This window comes from Fundulus heteroclitus, chromosome 10 (assembly GCF_011125445.2).
Source record: "Fundulus heteroclitus isolate FHET01 chromosome 10, MU-UCD_Fhet_4.1, whole genome shotgun sequence".
NCBI classification, from domain to species: Eukaryota; Metazoa; Chordata; class Actinopteri; order Cyprinodontiformes; family Fundulidae; genus Fundulus; species Fundulus heteroclitus.
Window position 1 is genome coordinate 24,296,821 of NC_046370.1, and position 24,388 is coordinate 24,321,208.

Genomic DNA, 24,388 nt, shown 5'->3' on the forward strand with positions numbered 1-24,388 from the left:
AAAGTTGAAGAAGTTGAAAAAAGTTGAAGAATTTGGAAAGAGTTGAAGAATTTGAACATGAAAGAACAATAGCTGAATTATTAGAAGAAGAAAAACCTGAGGGAAAGGCACCAAACATTTCCTAACTCATTCTAAACACTGAATCGTTTAACAAAGCATAAGTAGAATTTCAAACTTGAATATACTGTTGCCATATGTGGGCCTGCATTTCTAGGGAGTATAAGGGGTTTCGCCCCCATTGAAAAGCATTGGATGTTTGACACCTCCTAACTTGGAGATGCTTTACGTGACGAGGCCCAAACTTATTGTGGAGCATTCTGTATAAAGGAGGTACAGACTCTGTAAAGCAGAAGTTTGTCCGAGCTTCCTAGAGCTACTTCCAATTAGCAACATGCTAACCATTAGCCGCTAACATGGTTGTGCTCAGGATCACCGGTTGATTGTACTCTGTCAGTTTGGTCCAAATCCTGTACTGGGAAGTGCCTCAAATAGGGGTGCCAATACTTAATGTCGCCAAACGTCACCAAAGTTCATGGGTCAGATTGGCCTCCTTTAGCAACTCAGCCTCACCACATCTGGGCCCAGAACTCAATATTTGACCAAAATGGTGTGTAGTGCCATTTCCCACATGTGGGTGGTGCTGTATTGGCCAATTGGGTCGTGTCTGGGCATCATGCCAGGTCCTGTTGGAAGCAAAGGCCCAATAGGAAAGCATGTGAATTCCAAAATGGGATAGAAAAATGACACATAGCTGAAAGTCACTTGAAAATTTTAAAATGTCAAGAGGAAGTGACTGTGCGAATTTCAGATTCCTACATTAATCACAACAACTGCGGTGAGCGTCGAAAGTTGCCATTGTATCTCAATTGATCCTCTCCCTCTGGCCCTCAGAGTTCCGTCGTCATGGAAACTCACTGACACACCTGCAGCGGCCAATCTACCAAAGTGCAGAGACTTTGCTCACAATAAGTCCCATTGGATTATAATGGAGAACTTTGCCCCGAACAACGCTTCATATCTCCTGATCCCTAAATGGTAGAGACGTAATTTTTTCTGCGTTTAGTTGGTAACAGATAGGGGAAGAAGAAAAGCTATCGGTTTTTGCTGGAAAAAGTTTAATAAAGGCGTAAAAAATTATGATCTAAAGGAAATATTTAAGAAATTTCCAAAATCCTCTAAAAACGGTCCCGAACAAATCGCTCTAGGTGAAAAAGTATAAGAGATATCAAATTAATTCTTTCACTGTAAGTATCAGCCGGCTTTTGAGGACTATGTTGCTCATTTTTATGTTTGTACAAAAATCGGTGTAGGCACAGCGACGATGTAAAAAAGTGGATCATGTGGAACAATGCAGCTCTAAAGCATTTTCAGGATTTTGCACATTCGCTACTCCCGAACAAATTGTTCCTGCGGAAAAACCGTAACAGTTATCCACAAAATTCCTTTTTTGTGAGTGCCAGAAGGGTTGGGACATTCATATGTGAAAGTGTCATGCATGTACATCAAACGGTTTAGGAGTAGCGACGATGCGAAAACGTGTGATGTTTTGGATTTTCAGACGTCATTTTTCAAAACCACTCCATAGGAAATGAATGGGGGAGGTTTCGGGTTTGTGTCGCTCTGAGGTGATTTGCGAAAAATCTATAAATGCTACACCAATGAGGGTTACATTTCCTGAATCCAGACAAAAATTCCTACGTTTTGATGTATAATTTATGTGGATAGGTTGAAAATTGAGCGAGTGAGAAGAAGTTGTTCGGAGAAGAAGAATTTGTTGAATTTCTAGAGTGCGCACTCTATAACTGCCTCCTTGACGACCATAGCAACGCATGTTATTTGCTGAATTTCTTGAAAAGCCAAAATTATTTTAAGGAGGTACTATATGAAAATGGTAAAAGATATGAAAAAGCTGAAATAGACCATAATAGCTGAAAGATATCACTACATTTTAAAAGTTGAATGGCGTTTCTAGCTGAAAGTAGGCTGAAGCAGTAAGCTGTCAAAAAGCAGCTGAAATGAGCGGAATTTTAGTGAATTACATTCATTTCCTATGGGAGAAAAAAAGCTGAAAATTTGCAGAAAAAGCTGAATATTTTAAAAAGTTGAAGAGTTAAAAGTACAAAAAGACATAGCCATCGATTCCAGAAGAAGCTGAATAGTTTAAAAGTTGAATGGTTGAAATCGGAGAAAAATTGTAGGAGGAGAAGCGAAGCAAAGTTTAAACAGTAAAAACGCATTTGGAAGAATAAACAGGAATAATAATAAAGAACTAGAAAAATTTGCATTTCCTGCGAAAATGCACTGTGAATGCAGATAGCTGAATGATTAAGCAAAAGATGCAGAAGATCTTTGAAGAAGAGAAAAAATAGCTGAAAAGCATTGAAGAAGTTGAAAAAGTTGAAGTAGTTTAAAAAGTTGAAGAATTTGAAAGAGTTGAAGAATTTGAACATGAAAGAACAATAGCTGAATGATTAGAAGAAGAAAAAACTGAGGGAAAGGCACCAAACATTTCCTAACTCATTCTAAACACTGAATTGTTTAACAAAGCAGAAGTAGAATTTCAAACTTGAATATACTGTAGCCATATTGTGGGCCTGCATTTCTAGGGAGTATAAGGGGTTTCGCCCCCCATTGAAAAAGCATTGGATGTTTGACACCTCCTAACTTGGAGATGCTTTACATGACGAGGCCCAAACTTATTGTGGAGCATTCTGTATAAAGGAGGTACAGACTCTGTAAAGCAGAAGTTTGTCCGAGCTTCCTAGAGCTACTTCCAATTAGCAACATGCTAACCATTAGCCGCTAACATGGTTGTGCTCAGGATCACCGGGTGATTGTACTCTGTCAGTTTGGTCCAAATCCTGTACTGGGAAGTGCCTCAAATAGGGGTGCCAATACTTAATGTCGCCAAACGTCACCAAAGTTCATGGGTCAGATTGGCCTCCTTTAGCAACTCAGCCTCACCACATCTGGGCCCAGAACTCAATATTTGACCAAAATGGTCAGTAGCGCCATTTCCCACAGGTGGGTGGTGCTGTATTGGCCAATTGGGTCGTGTCTGGGCATCATGCCAGGTCCTGTTGGAAGCAAAGGCCCAATAGGAAAGCATGTGAAATCCAAAATTGGACAGAAAAATGACACATAGCTGAAAGTCACTTGAAAATTTTAAAATGTCAAGAGGAAGTGACTGTGCGAATTTCAGATTCCTACATTAATCAAAGCCGCTGCAGCGGGCGTCGAAAGTTGCCATTGTATCCCAATGGAGATTCTCTCTCTGGCCCTCAGAGTTCCGTCGTCATGGAAACTCACTCACACAGCTGCAGCGGGCCAGTCTACCCAAGTGCAGACACTTTGTTCACTATAAGTCCCATTGGGTTATAATGGAGAACTTTGCCTCGCACAACGCTCCATATCTCCTGATCCCTAAATGGTAGAGACTTAATTTTTTCTGCGTTTAGTTCGTAACGGATAGGGGAAGAAGAAAAGCTATCATTTTTTGCTGGAAAAAGTTTAATAAAGGCGTGAAAAATTGTGATCTAAAGGAAATTTTTAAGAAATTTTCAAAATCCTCTAAAAACGGTCCCGAACAAATCGCTCTAGCTGAAAAAGTATAACAGATATCAAATTAATTCTTTCACTGTGAGTATCAGCAGGCTTTTGAGGACTATGTTGCTCATTTTTATGTTTGTACAAAAATCGGTGTAGGCACAGCAACGATGTAAAAAAGTGGATCATGTGGAAAAATGCAGCTCTAAAGCATTTTCAGGATTTTGCACATTCGCTACTCCCGAACAAATTGTTCCTGCGGAAAAACCGTAACAGTTATCCACAAAATTCCTTTTTTGTGAGTGCCAGAAGGGTTGGGACATTCATATGTGAAAGTCTCATGCCTGTACATCAAACGGTTTAGGAGTAGCGACGATGTAAAAACGTGTGATGTTTTGGATTTTCAGACGTCATTTTTCAAAACCGCTCCATAGGAAATGAATGGGGGAGGTTTCGGGTTTGTGTCGCTCTGAGGTGATATGCGAAAAATCTATAAATGCTACACCAATGAGGGTTACATTTCCTGAATCCAGACAAAAATTCCTACGTTTTGATGTATAATTTATGTGGATAGGTTGAAAATTGAGCGAGTGAGAAGACGTTGTTCGGAGAAGAAGAATTTGTTGAATTTCTAGAGTGCGCACTCTATAACTGCCTCCTTGACGACCATAGCAACGCATGTTATTTGCTGAATTTCTTGAAAAGCCAAAATTATTTTAAGGAGGTACTATATGAAAATGGTAAAAGATATGAAAAAGCTGAAATAGACCATAATAGCTGAAAGATATCACTACATTTTAAAAGTTGAATGGCGTTTCTAGCTGAAAGTAGGCTGAAGCAGTAAGCTGTCAAAAAGCAGCTGAAATGAGCGGAATTTTAGTGAATTACATTCATTTCCTATGGGAGAAAAAAAGCTGAAAATTTGCAGAAAAAGCTGAATATTTTAAAAAGTTGAAGAGTTAAAAGTACAAAAAGACATAGCCATCCATTCCAGAAGAAGCTGAATAGTTTAAAAGTTGAATGGTTGAAATCGGAGAAAAATTGTAGGAGGAGAAGCGAAGCAAAGTTTAAACAGTAAAAACGCATTTGGAAGAATAAACAGGAATAATAATAATAATAATAATAAAGAATAAAGAGAAACAGGATCTCAAGAACTGTGAATGCCTACTGCATTCACAGTAATAAAGAATAAAGAGAAACAGGATCTCAAGAACTGTGAATGCCTACTGCATTCACAGTAATAAAGAATAAAGAGAAACAGGATCTCAAGAACTGTGAATGCCTACTGCATTCACAGTAATAAAGAATAAAGAGAAACAGGATCTCAAGAACTGTGAATGCCTACTGCATTCACAGTAACTAGAAAAATTTGCATTTCCTGCGAAAATGCACTGTGAATGCAGCAAGCTGAATGATTGAGCAAAAGATGCAGAAGTTCTTTGAAGAAGAGAAAAAATAGCGAAAATTTGACCAAAATGGTGTGTAGTGCCATTTCCCACAGGTGGGTGGTGCTGTATTGGCCAATTGGGTCGTGTCTGGGCATCATGCCAGGTCCTGTTGGAAGCAAAGGCCCAATAGGAAAGCATGTGAAATCCCAAATGCGACAGAAAAGTGGCACATGGCTGATAATCACCTGAAAATTTTTAAATGTTACGAGGAAGTGACTGTGCGAATTTCAGATTCTTACATTAATCACAGTCACTGCAGTGGGTGTCGAAATTTGCCATTCTATCCCAATGGAGCCTGTCCCTCTGGTCAGCAGAGTTCCGTCGTCATGGAAACTCACTGACACACCTGCAGCGGGCGAGTCTACAGAAGTGCAGACACTTTGCTCAGTATATGTCCAATAGGATTATAATGGAGAACATTGCCTCGCACAACACTTCATATCTCCTGATCCGTAAATGGTAGAGACGTAATTTTTTCTGCGTTTATTTCTTAACGGATAGGGGAAGAAGACTTGCTATCGGTTTTTGCTGGAAATATTTTAATAAAGGCGTAAAAAAATTATGATATAAAGGGGATTTTTAAGAAAATTCAAAAATCCTCTAAAAACGGTCCTGAACAAATTGCTCTAGCTGAAAAAGTATAAGACATATCAAAATAATTCCTTCACCATGAGTATCAGCAGGCTTTTGAGGACTATGTTGCTCATTTTTATGTTTGTACAAAAATCGGTGTAGGCACAGCGACGATGTAAAAAAGTGGATCATGTGGAAAAATGCAGCTCTAAAGCATTTTCAGGATTTTGCACATTCGCTACTTCCCGAACAAATTGTTCCTGCGGCAAAACCGTAACAGTTATCCAAAAAATTCCTTTTTTGTGAGTGCCAGAAGGGTTGGGACATTCATGTGTGAAAGTCTGATGCCTGTACATCAAGCGGTTTAGGAGTAGCGACGATGCGAAAACATGTGATGTTTTGGATTTTCAGACATCATTTTTCAAAACCGCTCCATAGGAAATGAATGGGGGAGGTTTCGGGTTTGTGTCGTTCTGAGGTGATTTGCGAAAAATCTATAAATGCTACACCAATGAGGGTTACATTTCCTTAATCCAGACAAAAATTCCTACGTTTTGATGTATAATTTATGTGGATAGGTTAAAAATTGAGCGAGTGAGAAGAAGTTGTTCGGAGAAGAAGAATTTGTTGAATTTTTTGAGTGCACACTCTATAACTGCCTCCTTGACAACCATAGCAACGCATGTTATTTGCTGAATTTCTTGAAAAGCCAAAATTATTTTAAGGAGGTACTATATGAAAATGGTAAAAGATATGAAAAAGCTGAAACATACCATAATAGCTGAAAGATATCACTACATTTTAAAAGTTGAATGGCGTTTCTAGCTGAAAGTAGGCTGAAGCAGTAAGCTGTCAAAAAGCAGCTGAAATGAGTGGAATTTTAGTGAATTACATTCATTTCTTATGGGAGAAAAAAAGCTGAAAATTTGCAGAAAAAGCTGAATATTTTAAAAAGTTGAAAAGTTAAAAGTACAAAAAGACATAGCCATCGATTCCAGAAGAAGCTGAATAGTTTAAAAGTTGAATGGTTGAAATCGGACAAAAACTGTAGGAGGAGAAGCAAATCAAACTTTAAACAGTAAAAACGCGAAAGAGGATCTCAATAACTGTGAATGCATACTGCATTCACAGTAATAAAGAGAAACAGGATCTCAAGAACTGTGAATGCCTACTGCATTCACAGTAACTAGAAAAATTTGCATTTCCTGCGAAAATGCACTGTGAATGCAGATAGCTGAATGATTGAGCAAAAGATGCAGAAGATCTTTGAAGAAGAGAAAAAATAGCTGAAAAGCATTGAAGAAGTTGAAAAAGTTGAAGAATTTGAAAGAGTTGAAGAATTTGAACATGAAAGAACAATAGCTGAATGATTAGAAGAAGAAAAAACTGAGGGAAAGGCACCAAACATTTCCTAACTCATTCTAAACACTGAATCGTTTAACAAAGCAGAAGTAGAATTTCAAACTTAAATATACTGTAGCCATATGTGGACCTGCATTTCTAGGGAGTATAAGGGGTTTCGCCCCCATTGAAAAGCATTAGATGTTTGACACCTCCTAACTTGGAGATGCTTTACGTGACGAGGCCCAAACTTATTGTGGAGCATTCTGTATAAAGGAGGTACAGACTCTGTAAAGCAGAAGTTTGTCCGAGCTTCTTAGAGCTACTTCCGATTAGCAACATGCTAACCGTTAGCCGCTAACATGGTTGTGTTCAGTATCACCGGGTGATTGTACTCTGTCAGTTTGGTCCAAATCCTGTACTGGGAAGTGCCTCAAAAAGGGGTGCCAATACTTAATGTCACCAAAGGTCACCAAAGTTCATGGGTCAGATTGGCCTCCTTTTGCAACTCAGCCTCACCACATCTGGGCCCAGAACTCAACATTTGACCAAAATGGTCAGTAGCGCCATTTCCCACAGGTGAGTGGTGCTGTATTGGCGAATTGGGTCGTGTCTGGGCATCATGCCAGGTCCTGTTGGAAGCAAAGGCCCAATAGGAAAGCATGTGAAAAACAAAATTGGTAAGAAAACTGACACATGGCTGAAAGTCACTTGAAAATTTTAAAATGTTAAGAGGAAGTGACTGTGCGAATTTCAGATTCCTACATTAATCACAGCCGCTGCAGCGGGCGTCAAAAGTTGCCATTGTATCCTAATGGAGCTTCTCCCTCTGGCCCTCAGAGTTCTGTCGTCATGGAAACTCACTCACACACCTGCAGCGGCCAGTCTACCGAAGTGCAGAGACTTTGCTCACAATAAGTCCCATTGGGTTATAATGGAGAACTTTGCCTCGCACAACGCTTCATATCTCCTGATCCATAAATGGTAGAGATGTAATTTTTTCTGTGTTTAGTTCGTAACGAATAGGGGAAGAAGAAAAGCTATCGTTTTTTGCTGGAAAAAGTTTAATAAAGGCATAAAAAAGTATGATATAAAGGCGATTTTTATGGATTTTCAAAAATCCTCTAAAAACGGTCCCGAACAAATCGCTGTAGCTCAAAAGGTATAAGAGATATCAAAATAATTCTTTCACTGTGAGTATCAGCAGGCTTTTGAGGACTATGGTGCACATTTCTATGCTTGTACAAGAATCGGTGTAGGCACAGCGACGATGTAAAAAAGTGGATGATGTGGGAAAATGCAGCTTCAAAGCGTTTTTAGGAATTTGCACACTCGCTACTCCCGAACAAATTGTTCCTGCGGAAAAACCGTAACAGTTATCCACAAAATTCCTTTTTTGTGAGTGCCAGAAGGGTTGGGACATTCATAAGTGAAAGTCTCATGTCGGTCTGAGGTGATTTGACAAAAATCTATAAATTCCACACCAATGAGGGTTACATTTCCTGATTCCAGACAAAAATTCCTACGTTTTGATGTATAATTTATGTGGATAGGTTGAAAATTGAGCGAGTGAGAAGAAGTTGTTCGGAGATGAAGAATTTGTTGAATTTCTAGAGTGCGCACTCTATAACTGCCTCCTTGACGACCATAGCAACGCATGTTATTTGCTGAATTTCTTGAAAAGCCAAAATTATTTTAAGGAGGTACTATATGAAAATGGTAAAAGATATGAAAAAGCTGAAATATATCATAATAGCTGAAAGATATCACTACATTTTAAAAGTTGAATGACGTTTCTAGCTGAAAGTAGGCTGAAGCAGTAAGCTGTCAAAAAGCAGCTGAAATGAGCGGAATTTTAGTGAATTACATTAATTTCCTATGGGAGAAAAAAAGCTGAAAATTTGCAGAAAAAGCTGAATATTTTAAAAAGTTGAAGAGTTAAAAGTACAAAAAGACACAGCCATCCATTCCAGAAGAAGCTGAATAGTTTAAAAGTTGAATGGTTGAAATCGGAAAAAAATTGTAGGAGGAGAAGCGAATCAAACTTTGAACAGTAAAAACGCATTTGGAAGAATAACCTATAAGAGGAATAAAGAATAAAGAGAAACAGGATCTCAAGAACTGTGAATGCCTACTGCATTCACAGTAATAATTTAATGAGATAATTAACAATGAGATAATTTAGTCTCATTCCACATTCTTTAAGATGAACTTTAGTACTTAAACTTAAATCTGCAATGAACCAGGATTAACTGAATCATTCTGACGATAGTGATCAACTATTTTATTTTGTCTTTTATTTCTTTTGTACATGGTTCCTTAGCTTCTTTTTATCTTAATTTTGCTTAGTAGTTTTTGTTAAGTTTCACCAGCCTAGTATAGAGGATTTGTTGTTTGAAATATAGTGTTAATTCAGATAAACAGCATTCTATAGTGATGTTCTCTGGATGTTAATTTTATTTCTGTTAATAAATGTTTTAACTTGAAAAGAAGTTGTCACTCCTTTATTGCATATGTGTTCAGAGTTTACTGTTAAAAGAACGGCAATGCTCGAATCATTCCTTTCAACTATTGTCCTATATCAGCTGTTGGGTTGATATTCACCGGACAGTGCCTAAAAGACAGAGAGTTATTTATTAAACATAAATAACTTAAACAGTGTGTAATACACAACATAAGTATTATTTGCATGTGTTGAATTTATAATTTTGCTGAATTGTCTGTCTGAAATAAATTATTAATTGATTCAATACTTGCGCCCCAATTTTATTGTTTATAAATGGGCAAAAAAGCAAAGATAAACAATGAAGCTGCAACTGATTAGACCTCTTTCTTTTCTCTCAGACTCGTACAGCTAAGTATACCTGAAATAACAGCACAGACTTGATTGTTTTACATAATCAAAGTTTTTTTCAGCTGATCAGCTTAAATACAATCAGGATTTTATGATACAGGAGCACCAACTTCATTGTTTAAACCCTGTCATGAAAAAAAATCCAGCATGTTTTTCAGTACTACTGAGTGTGTCTTTTTTGAGCAGATAGTTTAAAGGGTAATAACAAAAACCGGACAGAGAGGATAATATAGTTAAAAATTAAAAATAAACTCAGGCTGAAAGGATGCTTTACAGTCCATATTTTAGAATCTTTTTGGTGTAATTTTAACCTGGCTGAACTAAATTTAGATTTAGCTAAGGGTTAACTAACACCACTGTTAAGGGTAGTGTTGCGCCGATGCCATTTTTTGGCCCATATACCGACACCCGATACCTGGCTGTGCAGTATTGGCTGATACCGATACCATCTGAGGTGAGGTGTTCAATCTGCCTCTCCCTGGGCTGCCACCTTACCGTGGTGGAGGGGTTTGAGTGTCCCAATGATCCTAGGAGCTAGGCTGTCAGGGGCTTTAAGTCCCTAGTAGGGTCACCCAAGGCAGACAGGTCGTAGGTGAGGGACCAGACAAAGCGTAGCCCAAAAAGTCCCTTATGATGAATACAATTATTAGACGTTCCCTCGCCCGGACGCGGGTCAGCGGGGCCCCACTCTGGAGCCAGGCCTGGAGGTGGGGCATGTTGGCGAGCGTCTGGTGGCCGTGCTTTTGCCCATGGAGCCCGGCCGGGCTCAGTCCGAAGAGGCGACATGGGTCCCCCTTCCGATGGGCTCACCACCTGTTGGAGGGGCCAAAGGGGTCGGGTGCATTGTGCAATGGGTAGCAGTAGAGGGCGGGGACCTAGGCGTTCCGATCCTCGGATGCAGAAGCTGGCTCTTGGGACTTTGAATGTCACCTCTCTGGTGGGGAAGGAGCCTGAGCTTGTGCACGTGGTTGAGAGGTTCCGACTAGAGATAGTCGGACTCACCTTGACGCACTGCTCTGGCTCTGGAACCAGTCTCCTTGAGAGGGGCTGGACATTCTTCCACTCTGGAGTTGCCCCTGGTGAGAGGTGCCGAGCTGGGGTGGGCATACTTTTTGCCCCTCATCTTGGTGCCTGCACGTTGGGTTTTTCCCCGGTGAACGAGAGGGTGGCCTCCCTCCCCATTCGTGTGGGGGGGACGGTTTCTGATTGTTATTTGCGCTTATGCGCCAAACAGCAGTTCAGATTACCCACCGTTTTTGGAGTCCTTGGAAGGGGTACTGGAGAGTGCCCCTCCTAGGGAATCCCTCGTTCTGCTGGGGGACTTCAACACTCACGTGGGCAATGACAGTGGGACCTGGAGGGGCGTGGTTGGGAGGAATGGCCCACCTGATCTGAACTCGAGTGGTGTTTTGTTGTTGGACTTCTGTGCTCGTCATGGATTGTCCATCACAAACACCATGTTCAAGCATAAGGGTGTCCATATGTGCTCTTGGCACCAGGGCACCCTAGGTCGCAGTTCAATGATCGACTTTGTTGTCGTTTCATCTGATCTGCGGCCGCATGTCTTGGACACTCGGGTGAAGAGAGGGGAGGAGCTCTCCACCGACCACTACCTAGTGGTGAGTTGGTTCCGATGGCGGGGGAGGAAGCCAGTCGGACCGGGCAGGCCCAAACGTACTGTGAGGGTTTGCTGGGAACATTTGGCAGAGTCCCCCACTAGACGGAGCTTTAACTCCCACCTCTGGAAGAACTTTAAACATGTCCCGAGGGAGGCGGGGGACATTGAGTCTGAATGGACCATGTTCCGCGCCTCTATTGTTGAGGCGGCTAGTCGGAGCTGTGGCCGCAAGGTTGTCGGTGCATGTCGCGGCAGCAACCCTCAAACCTGCTGGTGGACACCAGCGGTGAGGGTAGCCGTCAAGCTACCGGGCTTTTTTGGCCTGTGGGACTCCAGAAGCAGCTGATGTGTACCGGCAGTCAAAGCGGCAGGCCGCTCGGCTGGTCGCCGAAGCAAAAACTCGGGCGTGGGAAGAGTTCGGAGAGGCCATGGAGAAAGACTTCCGTACAGCTTCGAAGCGGTGGTCCCCCTATTTAAAAAGGGGGACCGGAGGGTGTGTTCCAACTACAGAGGAGTCACACTCTTAAGCCTCCCTGGTAAGGTCTATTCAGGGGTTCTGGAAAGGAGGGTCCGTCGGATAGGTGAATCTCGGACTCAGGAAGAGCAGTGTGGTTTTCGTCCTGGCCGTGGGACACTGGACCAGCTCTATACCCTCAGCAGGATTCTAGAGGGGGCATGGGAGTTTGCCCAACCAGTCTACATGTGCTTTGTGGATCTGGAGAAGGCATTCGACCGTGTCCCCCAAGGGATCCTGTGGGGGGTACTCCGGGAGTATGGAGTACCGAACCCTTTAATAAGGGCTGTCAGGTCTCTGTACGACCGGTGTTAGAGTCTGGTCCGCATTGCTGGCAGTAAGTCGGACTCGTTTCCAGTGAGAGTTGGACTCCGCCAAGGTTGCCCTTTGTCACCGATTCTGTTCATAACTTTTATGGACAGAATTTCTAGGCGCAGCCAATGTGTTGAGGGATCCGTTTTGGTGGCCTTAGGATTGCGTCTCTGCTATTCGCGGATGACGTGGTCCTATTGGCTTCATCAGGGCGTGATCTACTGCTCTCACTGGAGCAGTTCACAGCCGAGTGCGAAGCGGCCGGGATGAAAATCAGTGCCTCCAAATCCGAGACCATGGTCTTGAACCGGAAAAGGGTAGAGTGCCTTCTCCGGGTTGGGTAGGATGTGCTGCCCCTAGTGGAGGAGTTCAAGTATCTTGGGGTCTTGTTCACGAATGAGCGGAAAATGGAGCGGGAGATCGACAGGCGGATTGGTGCAGCATCTGCTGTGAAGCGGGCGCTGTACCGATCCGTTGTGGTGAAGAGAGAGCTGAGCCAAAAGGCAAAGCTCTCGATTTACCGGTCGATCTACGTTCCTACCCTCATCTATGGTCACGAGCTTTGGGTCGTGACCGAAAGAACGAGATCCCGGATACAAGCGGCTGAAATGAGTTTTCTCCATAGTGTGTCTGGGCTCTCCCTTAGAGATAGGGTGAGGAGCTCAGTCATCCGGGGAGGACTCAGAGTAGAGCCGCTACTCCTCCACGTCGAGAGGAGCCAGTTGAGGTGGCTCGGGCATCTGGTTAGGATGCCTCCTGGACGCCTCCCTGGTGAGGTGTTCCGGGCACGTTCCGGGAACGCCTTGGGATTCCTCCGGAGGAGCTGGCCCAAGTGGCCGGGGAGAGGGACGTCTGGGCCTCCCTACTGAAGCTGCTACCCCCGCGACCCGACCCGGAAAAGCGGAAGAAGACGGACGGACGATACCATCTGTTTGAAATTGATGTGTGTGTGTGTATATATTAAGAACTGCATACTACTTAGGGTAGTAGAACTTTTTATTGCCTACCTGGAATGGGTGACAAAAGTTGAATAAACTTTTGGCTCTCAAAGGCCACAATAGTGCAACATTTGTGAAATTATAACATGTATAATAGTAGTGCAACAGTAAGACAGCAAAATTACATTAATAATTGAATAATCTCTTTTAAACCCTGAGTTTTGGCTCTCAATGCCAAAATAGTGCAATTTTCATGAACTTATATAACATGTATAATACTAGTCGGGCGAGAGAAGACTGTGTTCAAGTGACATCCAAACATCCAAATGGTATCGGTGCCCCATTTGTAGGTACTCATCGATACCGATACCACCATTTTAGTGCTGGATTGGTGCCCCGTTCGATACTGGTATCGGTATCAGTGCAGCACTAGATAAGAGTGATCACCGGTTTTGCAAGGCACTATGCAAATGAATGTATGTGATGGATAAAACCAAAGTAAAAACACTTTTATTTACCTGATGTCTTTGTCTGAGTTCTGGCTGAGGAACAGTGGCTGAAGCTGAGGAGGGAACTGGGGAATTGAGAAGCTCGGTGAGGGTAGCGTTGGGGTTATGGGGGGTGATTTTGTACTGTCCTCCCTCTCTTCTCAAGTCCAGACCGAAAATGTCTGACAGCAGTTCAGTTTCACTGGTATTAACAGCAAGATCAGCTAGGTCCTCCTTCGGGAAACTGCGGTCAGATAGTCTCCTTTCTCTTTCATCTTCTTCACCACGTACCTCATCCTGGGTAGGGTCAGGCATGGTGGCCAGCAGCTCTGACACCTGTGTATACACAGGTTATAGTTTTTCATGAGAAATTGATGCCAAATCTAAATAGCTCTTTGTTAAACACCTTTTTATTTATCTATACATTTTTAAATAAATAACCTTGACAGCTTTGGCTCCCTCCATTAAATTTCCTCCCATGAAGGTATTGTAGAAGATTCTGCAAAACCCTCGAACCACACTGAAGGCCACATGGAGGAGACCCAGCAGTACTGACCAGTAGAAAGAGACTAGAGTGGTCACCATGTCTTTCGGTGTCATGTTCTTAATCTTCTTCATTTGTTTCTTTAGGCTCTTCATCGACAGCACCTGAAGCAAGGAACAAAGCTAAAGTTAAACTTTCAGGTCACTTAATGATCTCTACTGCTCATCACTGTCATCTCTCCTCTTTTATGGAGGTATGCAGCATCTTGGGTTTCAAACGCAAGATCTTCCTGTAACAAGGCAGTGCTAACAACTGCTTTCACTATCTAAAGCAAAATTAACATTCTTACCCCAGGTAAAAACCAGCATAATTTTTAAAACTGTTCTCAATCATCGAAATATCATTTTGAAACATTGCATTTTCACATTACGAAGACATTATATATGCAAGGTTTTGGATACGTATTTTAAAAAAGTTTTTTTCATGATTTTGTAAGTAGTTTTTTAAGTAGTTGTAGTGTTCTCCCACCTTTATTAGCAACATGACATTGTAACGAAGCGCGATTAATGCCAAGCACACAGTGGAAACAGAGAAAAAGCCCATGTCAGGGTTTTCTTCATCGGATTTCTCTCGTTCACTCTCCTCTTTCACAGCTGAGCGTTCGCCAGCATCAGACATCTGCGCAGCTAGCTGCATTTCGAAGATGGTGTCCTCACAGAAATTCACAAACAGCTCCATCTTCTCTTTCTCTCCGCCTTCATTCACCACATCAAAGATAAACTGGCGTTTTGATTCTTTAACCTGTGCACACATAGGAATTTTTGCAACAAAATTTGAGGGTTTATAGTTGGGCAGAACCAACCAGCAGATATTCATCTGAAGTGATGCATTGTTAAAAACAATCTCACCTGAGGTTTCTCCCACTGTGTCCGACTGGACTCACTGATTTCAAAGTAGACCCGCTCAATGCGCTTGGCGCTGCCCATGATCTCGATCCGGCCGAGATATGGCTGGAAGTAGTTGAGGACGCTCTCTGCCAGCTCCAGAAAGGTCTGTAAGCGGGTGTCATGAGGCATGTGTTCGGACAGGTTGGTCAACAAAACTGCCACGTTGAAGCCAATGTCCTGAGCAAAAAGGTAAAGTGTGAATTGTAAAATAAACTTTTATAATTTTTAAGCATGGATCATGATGAAGCTAAAACGTAATTTATCAATGAACAAAATTACCTCAGTTTGGAGAAACTAAATTATCCTACCCTTGTTATTTGGCAATAGCTAGGGGACATGATGTTTTCATGATCTACAGCCTTTTTGCCTTTGTAGAGGGCTTCTAATTTCCATATCTGATCGCTTCACATAATGTTTGTTCAAATCTCATATTTCTCTCTTTGAATTCATTTCAATTTAGATAATTTATATGCCACTGTTAGACAACATAAGGCCATTTAAAGAAAATAACTGTGACTTGTCCTTTCTTTGGTGTTACAATAATAATTTTGGTAACAGTTGTCATGTTTCTAGATAATAATGTAAAAACCCTTGTATTTACTGAAATAAAGCTTCAATTGTTGAAGGAAATAATTAGGTGAAGAATATCACACTTTATATTAGACCAGTGTTTGTGTTGAGGTTTGGTCCCCAGCTGGAGTCGCATATCAACAAGTTTGGGCTCTTGAGAGAAAAGTAACATCAAACAAAGACTGTGTACCAAAATGGCTGTCACAAAAGTGAAATAAAAAAAAAATTCCCCAAGACTAACATTTGGTTCTTTCGAGCCATCATTCAAATGTTTAAATATCAGTAAAAATGTTTGATGTTCTAACTCACCTTGGCTGGTTCATGAAAACGCATGACAAACTCCTCATAGTCCAGAAGTTCATTCTCATCAGTCTCAGCACAGGAGAGGAGGAACTCTGTTTCAGATTGGGTGTAGTGTTTGTGGCTCTCCATGGCCTTATGAAAGTCCCTTTTGGAGATGACACCTGTTGATTAATTTAAAAATCTACAAATTACCAACTATTCCCGCAATGCAAAACATGTCATATGCAAACAATGTAAATTCAGCACATTTCTCATTAGGTCTCAGAAATAGCTTATTCAACAAAATGTCTTAAGTGCTTTTTGCCTTTTCCATCGGGATCATACTCCTTGAAACCATCAGAGGAGGTCAGGTCTTTCAGTTTCAGGAACATATCAAAGAACTTCAGGATCATCTCCACATTGTTGGACGATTCCACCAACATATCAACCATCTGTTTCCCGATTGTCCCATTCACTACATTACCTGTGGTGGTAAAAGGTAAATATTTCTTATACAGGACATTGTCAACCATAAAGAGGCACAATTTACTTCCTTACAAATAAAAATAGATGCATCAATGGCAATATATCAGAGATGCTGTTTTGTACCTTCCAGCATAGACAACAACATAACCACCATGTCTTTCTGCAGATCCATCAGCTCCTTTAGTAACTCAATCTGACTTGAGTCCTTAGAGGAAAGAGAAAAAAACACATGTTCATTAGTTCACACTCACCAGAACTGGTTGACTGATCAACCATATTAGCCCTCTAACCCCCAGTCAGTCAAGGTAGATGACCGTTCAACACTGAGCCTGGTTCTGCTGGAGGTTGTCCTCCCTGTTAAAATGGAGTTTTCCTCTCCACTGTCGCTTCATGTATGCTCAGTATTTCTGCAAAGCCATGGACAATGCAGATGACTGTCCACTGTGGCTCTACGCTCTTTCATGAGGAGTGAATGCTGCTTGTCAAGACTTGATGTGATCTACTGGGTTTCCCTTAGACAGGAAACTTCTCAACCAATCTGTCTGTGTGATTTTATTGAATTTGACTTTATAAAGTGCCTTGAGATGACGTGTTGTGAATTGGCGTTATATAAATAAAATTTAATTGAACTTGACTTATAAAAAGAAGGTTCATGTGGTTATTTGCATCATTTCACAAAATCGCAAAGAAAAATGCTTAATTTCAAACATGCAAAGCCAGGAATTGCAAACATTAAAACAGTTTATAATAATGAAACCAAAGGAGGAAGAGGTGGATGTATATCTTGGACATATCAATTTGTGCCAAGGTCATTTTCCACTAACCTGTGATAATTTCATCTGCATGTGTGCGAAGACATGTAGAAAGCCAACCACAGCATCCCACAGTCGACTGTGAGCCAAACTCTGCTGGTTGCCAGTGCATGGGCCCTACAAAACCAGTAACACATTAACCAGTTTTACCCGACAGGGACAGAATAATTTAAGACACTTTATCTCATACAGATTATGTGGAAATGTAAATTACTTTAGTTGCTTTTTTTTCAGAGATTAGTCCATTTTGTTTCTCACAGTACGCCGAGTGAAGGCATGTCATGCAGCACAGAGCCTCCCTTAGTCATCTGAAGCAAAGCTAACTTTGATTTAGTAAATTCAAACTTATCCAAGCAAATAGAAATTTCCTCTAACATTTTTTACTCTGTATGCAGATTATTGCAATTCATTTTGATTGGAGCTTCAGCTTTTAAAATTGATGAAACAACAGTATCAGTTTAGAGATGTTTAGAGAAGTAAATTTAGAATTTGGTAAAAAAAATAAAATAAAAAAAAATAAAGGGAAGGGAGTTTTTTCATCCATTTTCCTAAACCCCGAAGGAATGCCGAGGAATGTCAATTAGATTTTGTGGACATTCAATTTAGAAAGTCAGTGTTTATTAAGTTCTTCATTGGTTATAAAACAAATATGATGCATGGTTCTAAAATTATTTAGATCTTTAAAGGTTACCTGTAGCAAAAACTATAATAAACAACACCCTTAGGGACTGAGTTACTAAAAACTAACCGATCCAAGAACAAGTGCAGTTGTATAAAAGTAGGAGCCACCGTTAACTAGGGCGGTAGACAGGAAATAGGTGGCCTCAGGCTACTAGGTTGCCCAACTTGTCTGCTGAAAAAGGGTATGGCCCTAGGAGGGAGGTGGTTAGCAGATCAGTTGTGTCGTACTAATCCAGCTAGAAAGGTCTCACAGGAACCCTAAGCAGGGTAATACTTGAGGTCTTTAAAACCCTAGCTAGTATGAGCTTTAACCCAAAATAGAGAAGGATGGAGGAGTGGGTTTAATTCAAGTCCGACAACAACAACTTATTTTGCTTTTTCTCAGAGAATAAGAACATCATCATAAAATCCATGCACTATTGCATATAAATTCCTCAACTAGAGAATCAAGTTTGAGAAAAAAAAGGATGGTGGTAGGGAGCGTGATAAGGACTGGAACGGTAGGAAAGTTTGGTAGGCACATTGATTGTAACACAGCCCGGGCAATCAATGATAGATTAAGTAGAGACGATTTTTCAAAGTCCTTTTGAATTTGGATTAACAGTAGGGCACGGCTTTCTTCATAGTAATCTTCGCATTTTGATGTGATGTGGACTTCAAGGTATGTAAAACCATAATTTGCTATTTTAAAAGGGCAAATTTTGCAAAGGATACTTAATGGGGGCAACTTTTGTTAAGGTACAATCTTTATCCGGGTATTTAATCAAATGATTCAAGAGTGGCAAGAGGTAGAAAGAGACTGAGACAGGCAGGTTGGAAACATACAGCAGGAGGTGATCCTCATTAAGAGAAACCTTATCCTTATCCTAAATATACCTGTCATAAATGAGTTAGACGGATGTGCTAAAGACAGAGGTTTGATTGCAATGGCAAATAACAGAGGGCACAGAGGAGAGCCCTGTATAGTGGAGTAATAAAAGTGGAAGTAATTGGATTGAGTCTTATTTCTTCTTTTGCTTTTGGGGCAGAATATATAGAAGCTTCATCCAAGAGATTTGTTTTTTCTAAATCCAAATTTTACCATGATATCTAAAAAGGTAATCCCATTCTACTCAATCAAAAGCCTTTACAGCTCCTAAAGAAATTGGGACTTTGTGGGTTTCTGATTCTTCTGCTGGAGATTGGCTGAGAAATGGGGTGCTGTTAAAGTCAGGAGCAACATTTTGATCAGAAGAAGAGAGGGAAATTCTTTAAATGCATTGTTAATTTATACTGGTTCATTGGCATAAACTGTGTGAGGTTACACCTTTGAGATGAGGCAGAACACTGATGTCTGGTGTAGCTGATGAGCCAATATTTTACTGGCTTTATCTCCATGTTTGTAGAATTGGGACCGTGTTTTAAGAAGTAGTATTGTGTTGTTGTAATTTGTGTTGTCAGTGCATCGAGTTCGGCCTGCCAAAAGAGGTAGCGGTCGACCGATATATTGGCCAGCCAATATTATCGAACGATATTTGTGTTTTTGTCTATGTATATCAGTCGATACGTGCATGCGTTGGCCGATCCATTAGCACATTCAGCTGCCATGCTTTAACCTCACATGACGCACATACGTTGCTGCTGCCTCCCTGGCAGAGAGACGCTGGTAATGTTGTAAGACTGATTGCCAACAACAACAAGAGTAGGTTTTCAACTTTTATTTTATTTTTAAAGTAGAAGTCCGGTCAACAAGGAAAAATCAGTGGGTCATTAGCTATACTTAAAACGGATACGTCCGTGGTGATTTAATGAATTTACCGTTAATCAATAAGAAAATAAAAGCATAAATTTTCGTCTCGATCACTGTGTATGGGTACCAATACATCGGGTAAAAGTGAAAAAAACATTAGTTATTTCACCTTTACAATTCTTGATCCAACACGGGTTCTTTTGTTGGATTGCCAACTTGAAGAGGGATGATTTGCCATCGTGCTTCTGGCTAGAGAACAAACACGTCGTCTGTAGCCAACATTTCGAAGAAGAATGTCTTCAAGATGACAATGGAGCGAGACTTTTCGGTAGGTTTTTCTTTTTTATAATGTAGAATTTGCGGGAACATTTGGTTACCCGACCAGAGGGGCGGAGTGATAAGACACACTTGGAAAAAATACTCATTGTTGTGAAGCCCACTTATTTTATGCGACTTTGGTCTTATATTTTCTAAAGTCGTTTGTAAATTTCATGAGTTGCGGGTTGCAGTTTTTTAGGCTTGTTTCTGAAAGTGAAGTCGCTTGTTTGGGCTCTAAACTAAGTGACGCTGAAATATCCCTCAGCCTCATAACGCACTGGAGCTCATCCTGACAGGAGCAGAGTAAACTCAGAAGGAGCCGCTCTTCTGCCCGTATTTTCTGCAGGTTACAGTTGCAATAACTGATGATAACTGCTGAAAGTAGATTATGCGGTGCAGATCACCATTTTCAGCAGAGATTGGTTCTAAAGATGAGTTTTATACTCATCTTATAACATTGCAGAACCACACCCATAAACCGTACTTTAATGCCTATTTGTTGTCTTTTTATGTCTCTAAAATGTGAAATTAGTATTATTTTGAATTTAAATGCTTAATGCCATGTCTATCTTTGTATAAGAGGTTAAAAAATATATTTCGGCATGAAAACAGGTATTTATTTACAAGGCGACAGATAAGGCATTTGGACTTGCTCGACAGCCGATCCCACAACCTGACGTCACAAACTGGGAGGTGGCAGTACTGTTCTTCACCAAGATCTCCTTATTGGCATTTTAACATCATAGTTATTTATGACAAGACTTTCTGTCAGTCTTTCTCTGATTTCTGGGGTCAATGAAGATGCAAAAAATCCAGATTTGAAAACATAGGTCAATGGTGGGAGGTGCGGAAAACACAAATTAGAATATTTTATAAAAAATAAATTAATTTATTGGAGGAGGGCATAATTAATGGGTCAGATAAAAATAATGATAATATTGCAACTTGGGAGAAGTCTTCTTTGAGTAGATTTTAATATGACAAAGCTAAAGGTGCTCTGATTAAATCAAGAATCCTATCTATTAAAGATATAGATGCACCCACTCTGTTCTTTTTTAAGTTGGAAAGAAAGGTCAGGCAACAGAACCAGATGATAAACCTCAAGACCTCCAATGGAACTGTGAGCAATGACCCATCAGAGATGAGGAAGCTGGCCATAGACTTTTACAGCAGCCTCTTCAGTGCTGATGATTGTGACTCTGGCTGTGTGGAGGAGATACTATAAGGTCTGCCTCGGTTAGGGGAAGCATCTTCAGCCTCACTGAAGTCCACCGTTCATTTCGACGAACTGTCTGCAGCGGCGAAACAGCTCAGCTGTGGTCGGTCTCCAGGTATCGATGGACTTCCTGCGGAGTTCTATAACTTTCTGGAATTTACTTGGAAAAGATTTAATGGAAGTTTTCCAGTGATGTAGGAGACCCAAATCTCCTTTCTTTGGCAATACTGTCAGGACTGCCCTCCTACAACCCGTTGGTAATGTCCCAGAGTCCTGACAGTATTGCAACAGAAAGGAGATTTGGGTCTCCTACAGAACTGGCAGCCTGTTCCATTAATGACTATACAATTCTGGCCAGTCTTTTTAAGTAGACTTAAAGAATGTATGGAAATGATTGTACACACCAGCCAGACATACTGTGTCCCTGACAGGACAATAATGTATTATTGGCTTATCACAATTCCAGGAACTTGATGTAGGTTTGCTTTCTCTGGATCAAGAAAAGGCCTTTGATCGAGTCGATCATCATTATTTGATTAAAGCACTGAAAGCATTTGGGTTTGGTAAAACTTTTATTTCATGGATTATAATAATATATTCAAGAGCAACTGTACTGTTAAGTGTAGGAGGGGGACTTAGCAGACCAGTATCTGTTCAGAGAGGAATCAGGCAGGGATGTCCCCTACCTGGGATGTTATATGCTTTAGCTATTCAGCCTCTCTTGCATAAGCTCAGGCAGAGTCTCTCAGGGTTAAACTTGGCAGACAACACAAACAATGCAGTTAGATTGTCAGCATATGCTCATGACATCACAGTTTTTATACGATGTCAAGACGATATTCAGATTCTGGAACAGAAAATAAAATTATATGAACAAGCTTCTTCTGCAAAGGTTAACTGGTCAAAATGTGAGGGACTTCTACTGGGAGAGTGGAGCAATAAAGAGCAGTCAACCTGCAGTGGCGCACAGAGGGAATGAAGGTCTTAGGTGTGTTTCTGGGAAAAGAGAACTTTCAGTCAAAAAACTTGGAGGGTCTAGTTGAGAAAATAAGCGCCTGATTGTCTAGATGGAAATGGGTCCTGCTCCAGTTGTCCTACAGGAGGAGGACTTTGGTCGGCAACAGTCTGGCTGCATCTATGCTCTGGTACCGTGCACCAGTTGTAGTTCCTCCAGACAAAGTCATTAAAGAGATACAAAAGAGACTGGTGGACTTCTTCTCGGATTGATATCATTGGATTAAATCGGCAGTGCTTTTTTTTTACCTGTGTCAGAAGGGGGTCATGGATTGATTGACCTCAGGGGTCGCATAACTGCGTTTCGGCTTCAGACAACACAGCGTTTTTTTCTCTACAGGACGCAGCAGCCCTGGACTGAAAGAGCATCCTTGTTGCTGTGTAGAGTGAAGAACCTGGCTTATGATAAGCACCTGTTTCTCTTTGAGCTGGACAGTACGGATGTAACACGGACTTCCAGTTTTTACCAGTTGGTTCTGAAAGACTGGAGAACAGTTTTAAAAAGTAAGAGATTTCTCTCAGTTATATGGGACTATGGGTGAAGAACCTATGTTCTATAACCTGGCCATACAGAGCAGGATTCTGGGCTCTGACAGTGTTCAGAGGATCCTTACAGAGGCTGGGATGACGAAGCTGGCAGGACTGAGGTCAGCGGAGCTGGTGGATGAGGTGAGGAACAGACATCCTGGTTCTTTCAGGAGAGCATTAGAGGCAGAGGACCATACAGAAGGATTTCCTGAGTTGTCCAATTGTGCTGCAGTGGAGAAGCAGGAGGAAGCAGACGGGCTCCTGTTATCCTTCAGAACACCTGAGCTGAGGAAGTTCTCTGAAGTATCTTAAAAATGTTTGGATGCTGTGTCTGTGAAGGTCCTGAACAGAGCAATGTTGGCCGGGGTCAGAGAGTCGAGGTGGTTTGATGTGTTGGCGCCGGGTTCATTCCCCAGGGGCAGCGCGAGGTCCCTGTACAAAGCTGATAGAATTATTTTTTACCATTTTCTACATATTTTATGTTATTTACTATGTTCATTGCATTTATCACGTATATACTCTTAAGTTTTAAGGTTTTAGTTATTCAGAAATAAAGTGTCTCTCTCATTACAGTGTTTGTGTTCATTGTGTTAATCATATATTTGCTAAAATATATAAACCAGTGGTTACCATTTTAGTTTACTATGTACGTGTGTTGATTTACTCTCTCTCTCTCTCTCTCTCTTATCTTTGCAGAAGCCCTGCAGAAAGCAGAGAAATATGTTGTGATGATAATAAGTGTTTTTCTAAATATGTCTGAAACTGTTATGAACTGTATTCAGCCATCTGGAGTGCTTATGCATAGCTGTACTGTGTGGACTGCTTGGTATTATCTCGAAGGTCACAGAGTGTTTTGCTTATCCCTACCCCTTAGTTTGACAAATGTAACTGGGGATTCCTTTGTATAATAAAAAGAGAGGAGGCGACGGAGTTGCTTCAGAGCAAGTTTGGAGATCTGTATTAAGCATCTCCGTTGGCTCTCCTTGCAAGTTTTGAAAAGTAACTCTTTTGTTGTCTCTCTTCCTTGTGTTTGTTTAATTAATGTTTTAGGTGTTTGGACCTGACAAAAGCTCCTATAGAGAAACGCAGTGTGGCTCTCCAGTGGAGGGTGGTGCATGGGGCCGTGGCCACGAACAGATATGTGGAACGTATTGATCATAGATCAGGAAGTCACTGTACCTTTTGTCAGGCTGAGGAAACGTTACAGCATCTCTGGCTCAGATATCCCAGACTAGCACCTCTCTTCTCTTTGTTAAACCAGTGGGTGGATTAGGACTTAGTTTTAACAATGAACTATTTATTTTTGGTCCTAGGTACTTGGCAGCACAGCGGATAAATATTTGTCTGGTTAATTTTTTGTTAGATCAGGCAAAGATGAGCATTTGGCTCAGCAAGAGAAATAAAATGAAGGAGACAGGTTCTGTAGATGTTGACCTGATGTTCAGAGGACTGGTGGCTGCACGTCTTAGGACAGAGTTTGCCTATTATAGGATGGTGTCAGACTTGAATTAGTTTATTTCTATTTGGGGAGGAGATATTTTATGTTGTGTAATTAATTAATTGCTGCCTAATATCCGAGTTTTTTTTGTAAATGAAATATTGGACCAATAAAAAGAATCCTCTCTCTCTCTCTCTCTCTCTCTCTCTCTCTCTCTCTCTCTCTCTCTCTCTCTCAACACTTTTTAGACC

At 41.1% G+C, this 24,388-nt stretch overlaps 1 protein-coding gene across 1 annotated transcript in view; it reads right to left on the bottom strand.

Annotated features, from left to right (window-relative positions):
- ryr2a (ryanodine receptor 2a (cardiac)) overlaps positions 1-24,388 on the bottom strand; it is a 597,233-nt gene that overhangs the window by 65,043 nt on the left and 507,802 nt on the right. The window contains exons 93-100 of the mRNA XM_036142377.1: positions 17,226-17,330; positions 16,525-16,606; positions 16,241-16,399; positions 15,943-16,097; positions 15,025-15,240; positions 14,645-14,917; positions 14,074-14,280; positions 13,663-13,968 (exon numbers count right to left, since the gene is read on the bottom strand). Coding sequence (XP_035998270.1) covers positions 13,663-13,968; positions 14,074-14,280; positions 14,645-14,917; positions 15,025-15,240; positions 15,943-16,097; positions 16,241-16,399; positions 16,525-16,606; positions 17,226-17,330 — 1,503 coding nt within the window. The remainder of the gene's footprint in view (positions 1-13,662; positions 13,969-14,073; positions 14,281-14,644; positions 14,918-15,024; positions 15,241-15,942; positions 16,098-16,240; positions 16,400-16,524; positions 16,607-17,225; positions 17,331-24,388) is intronic.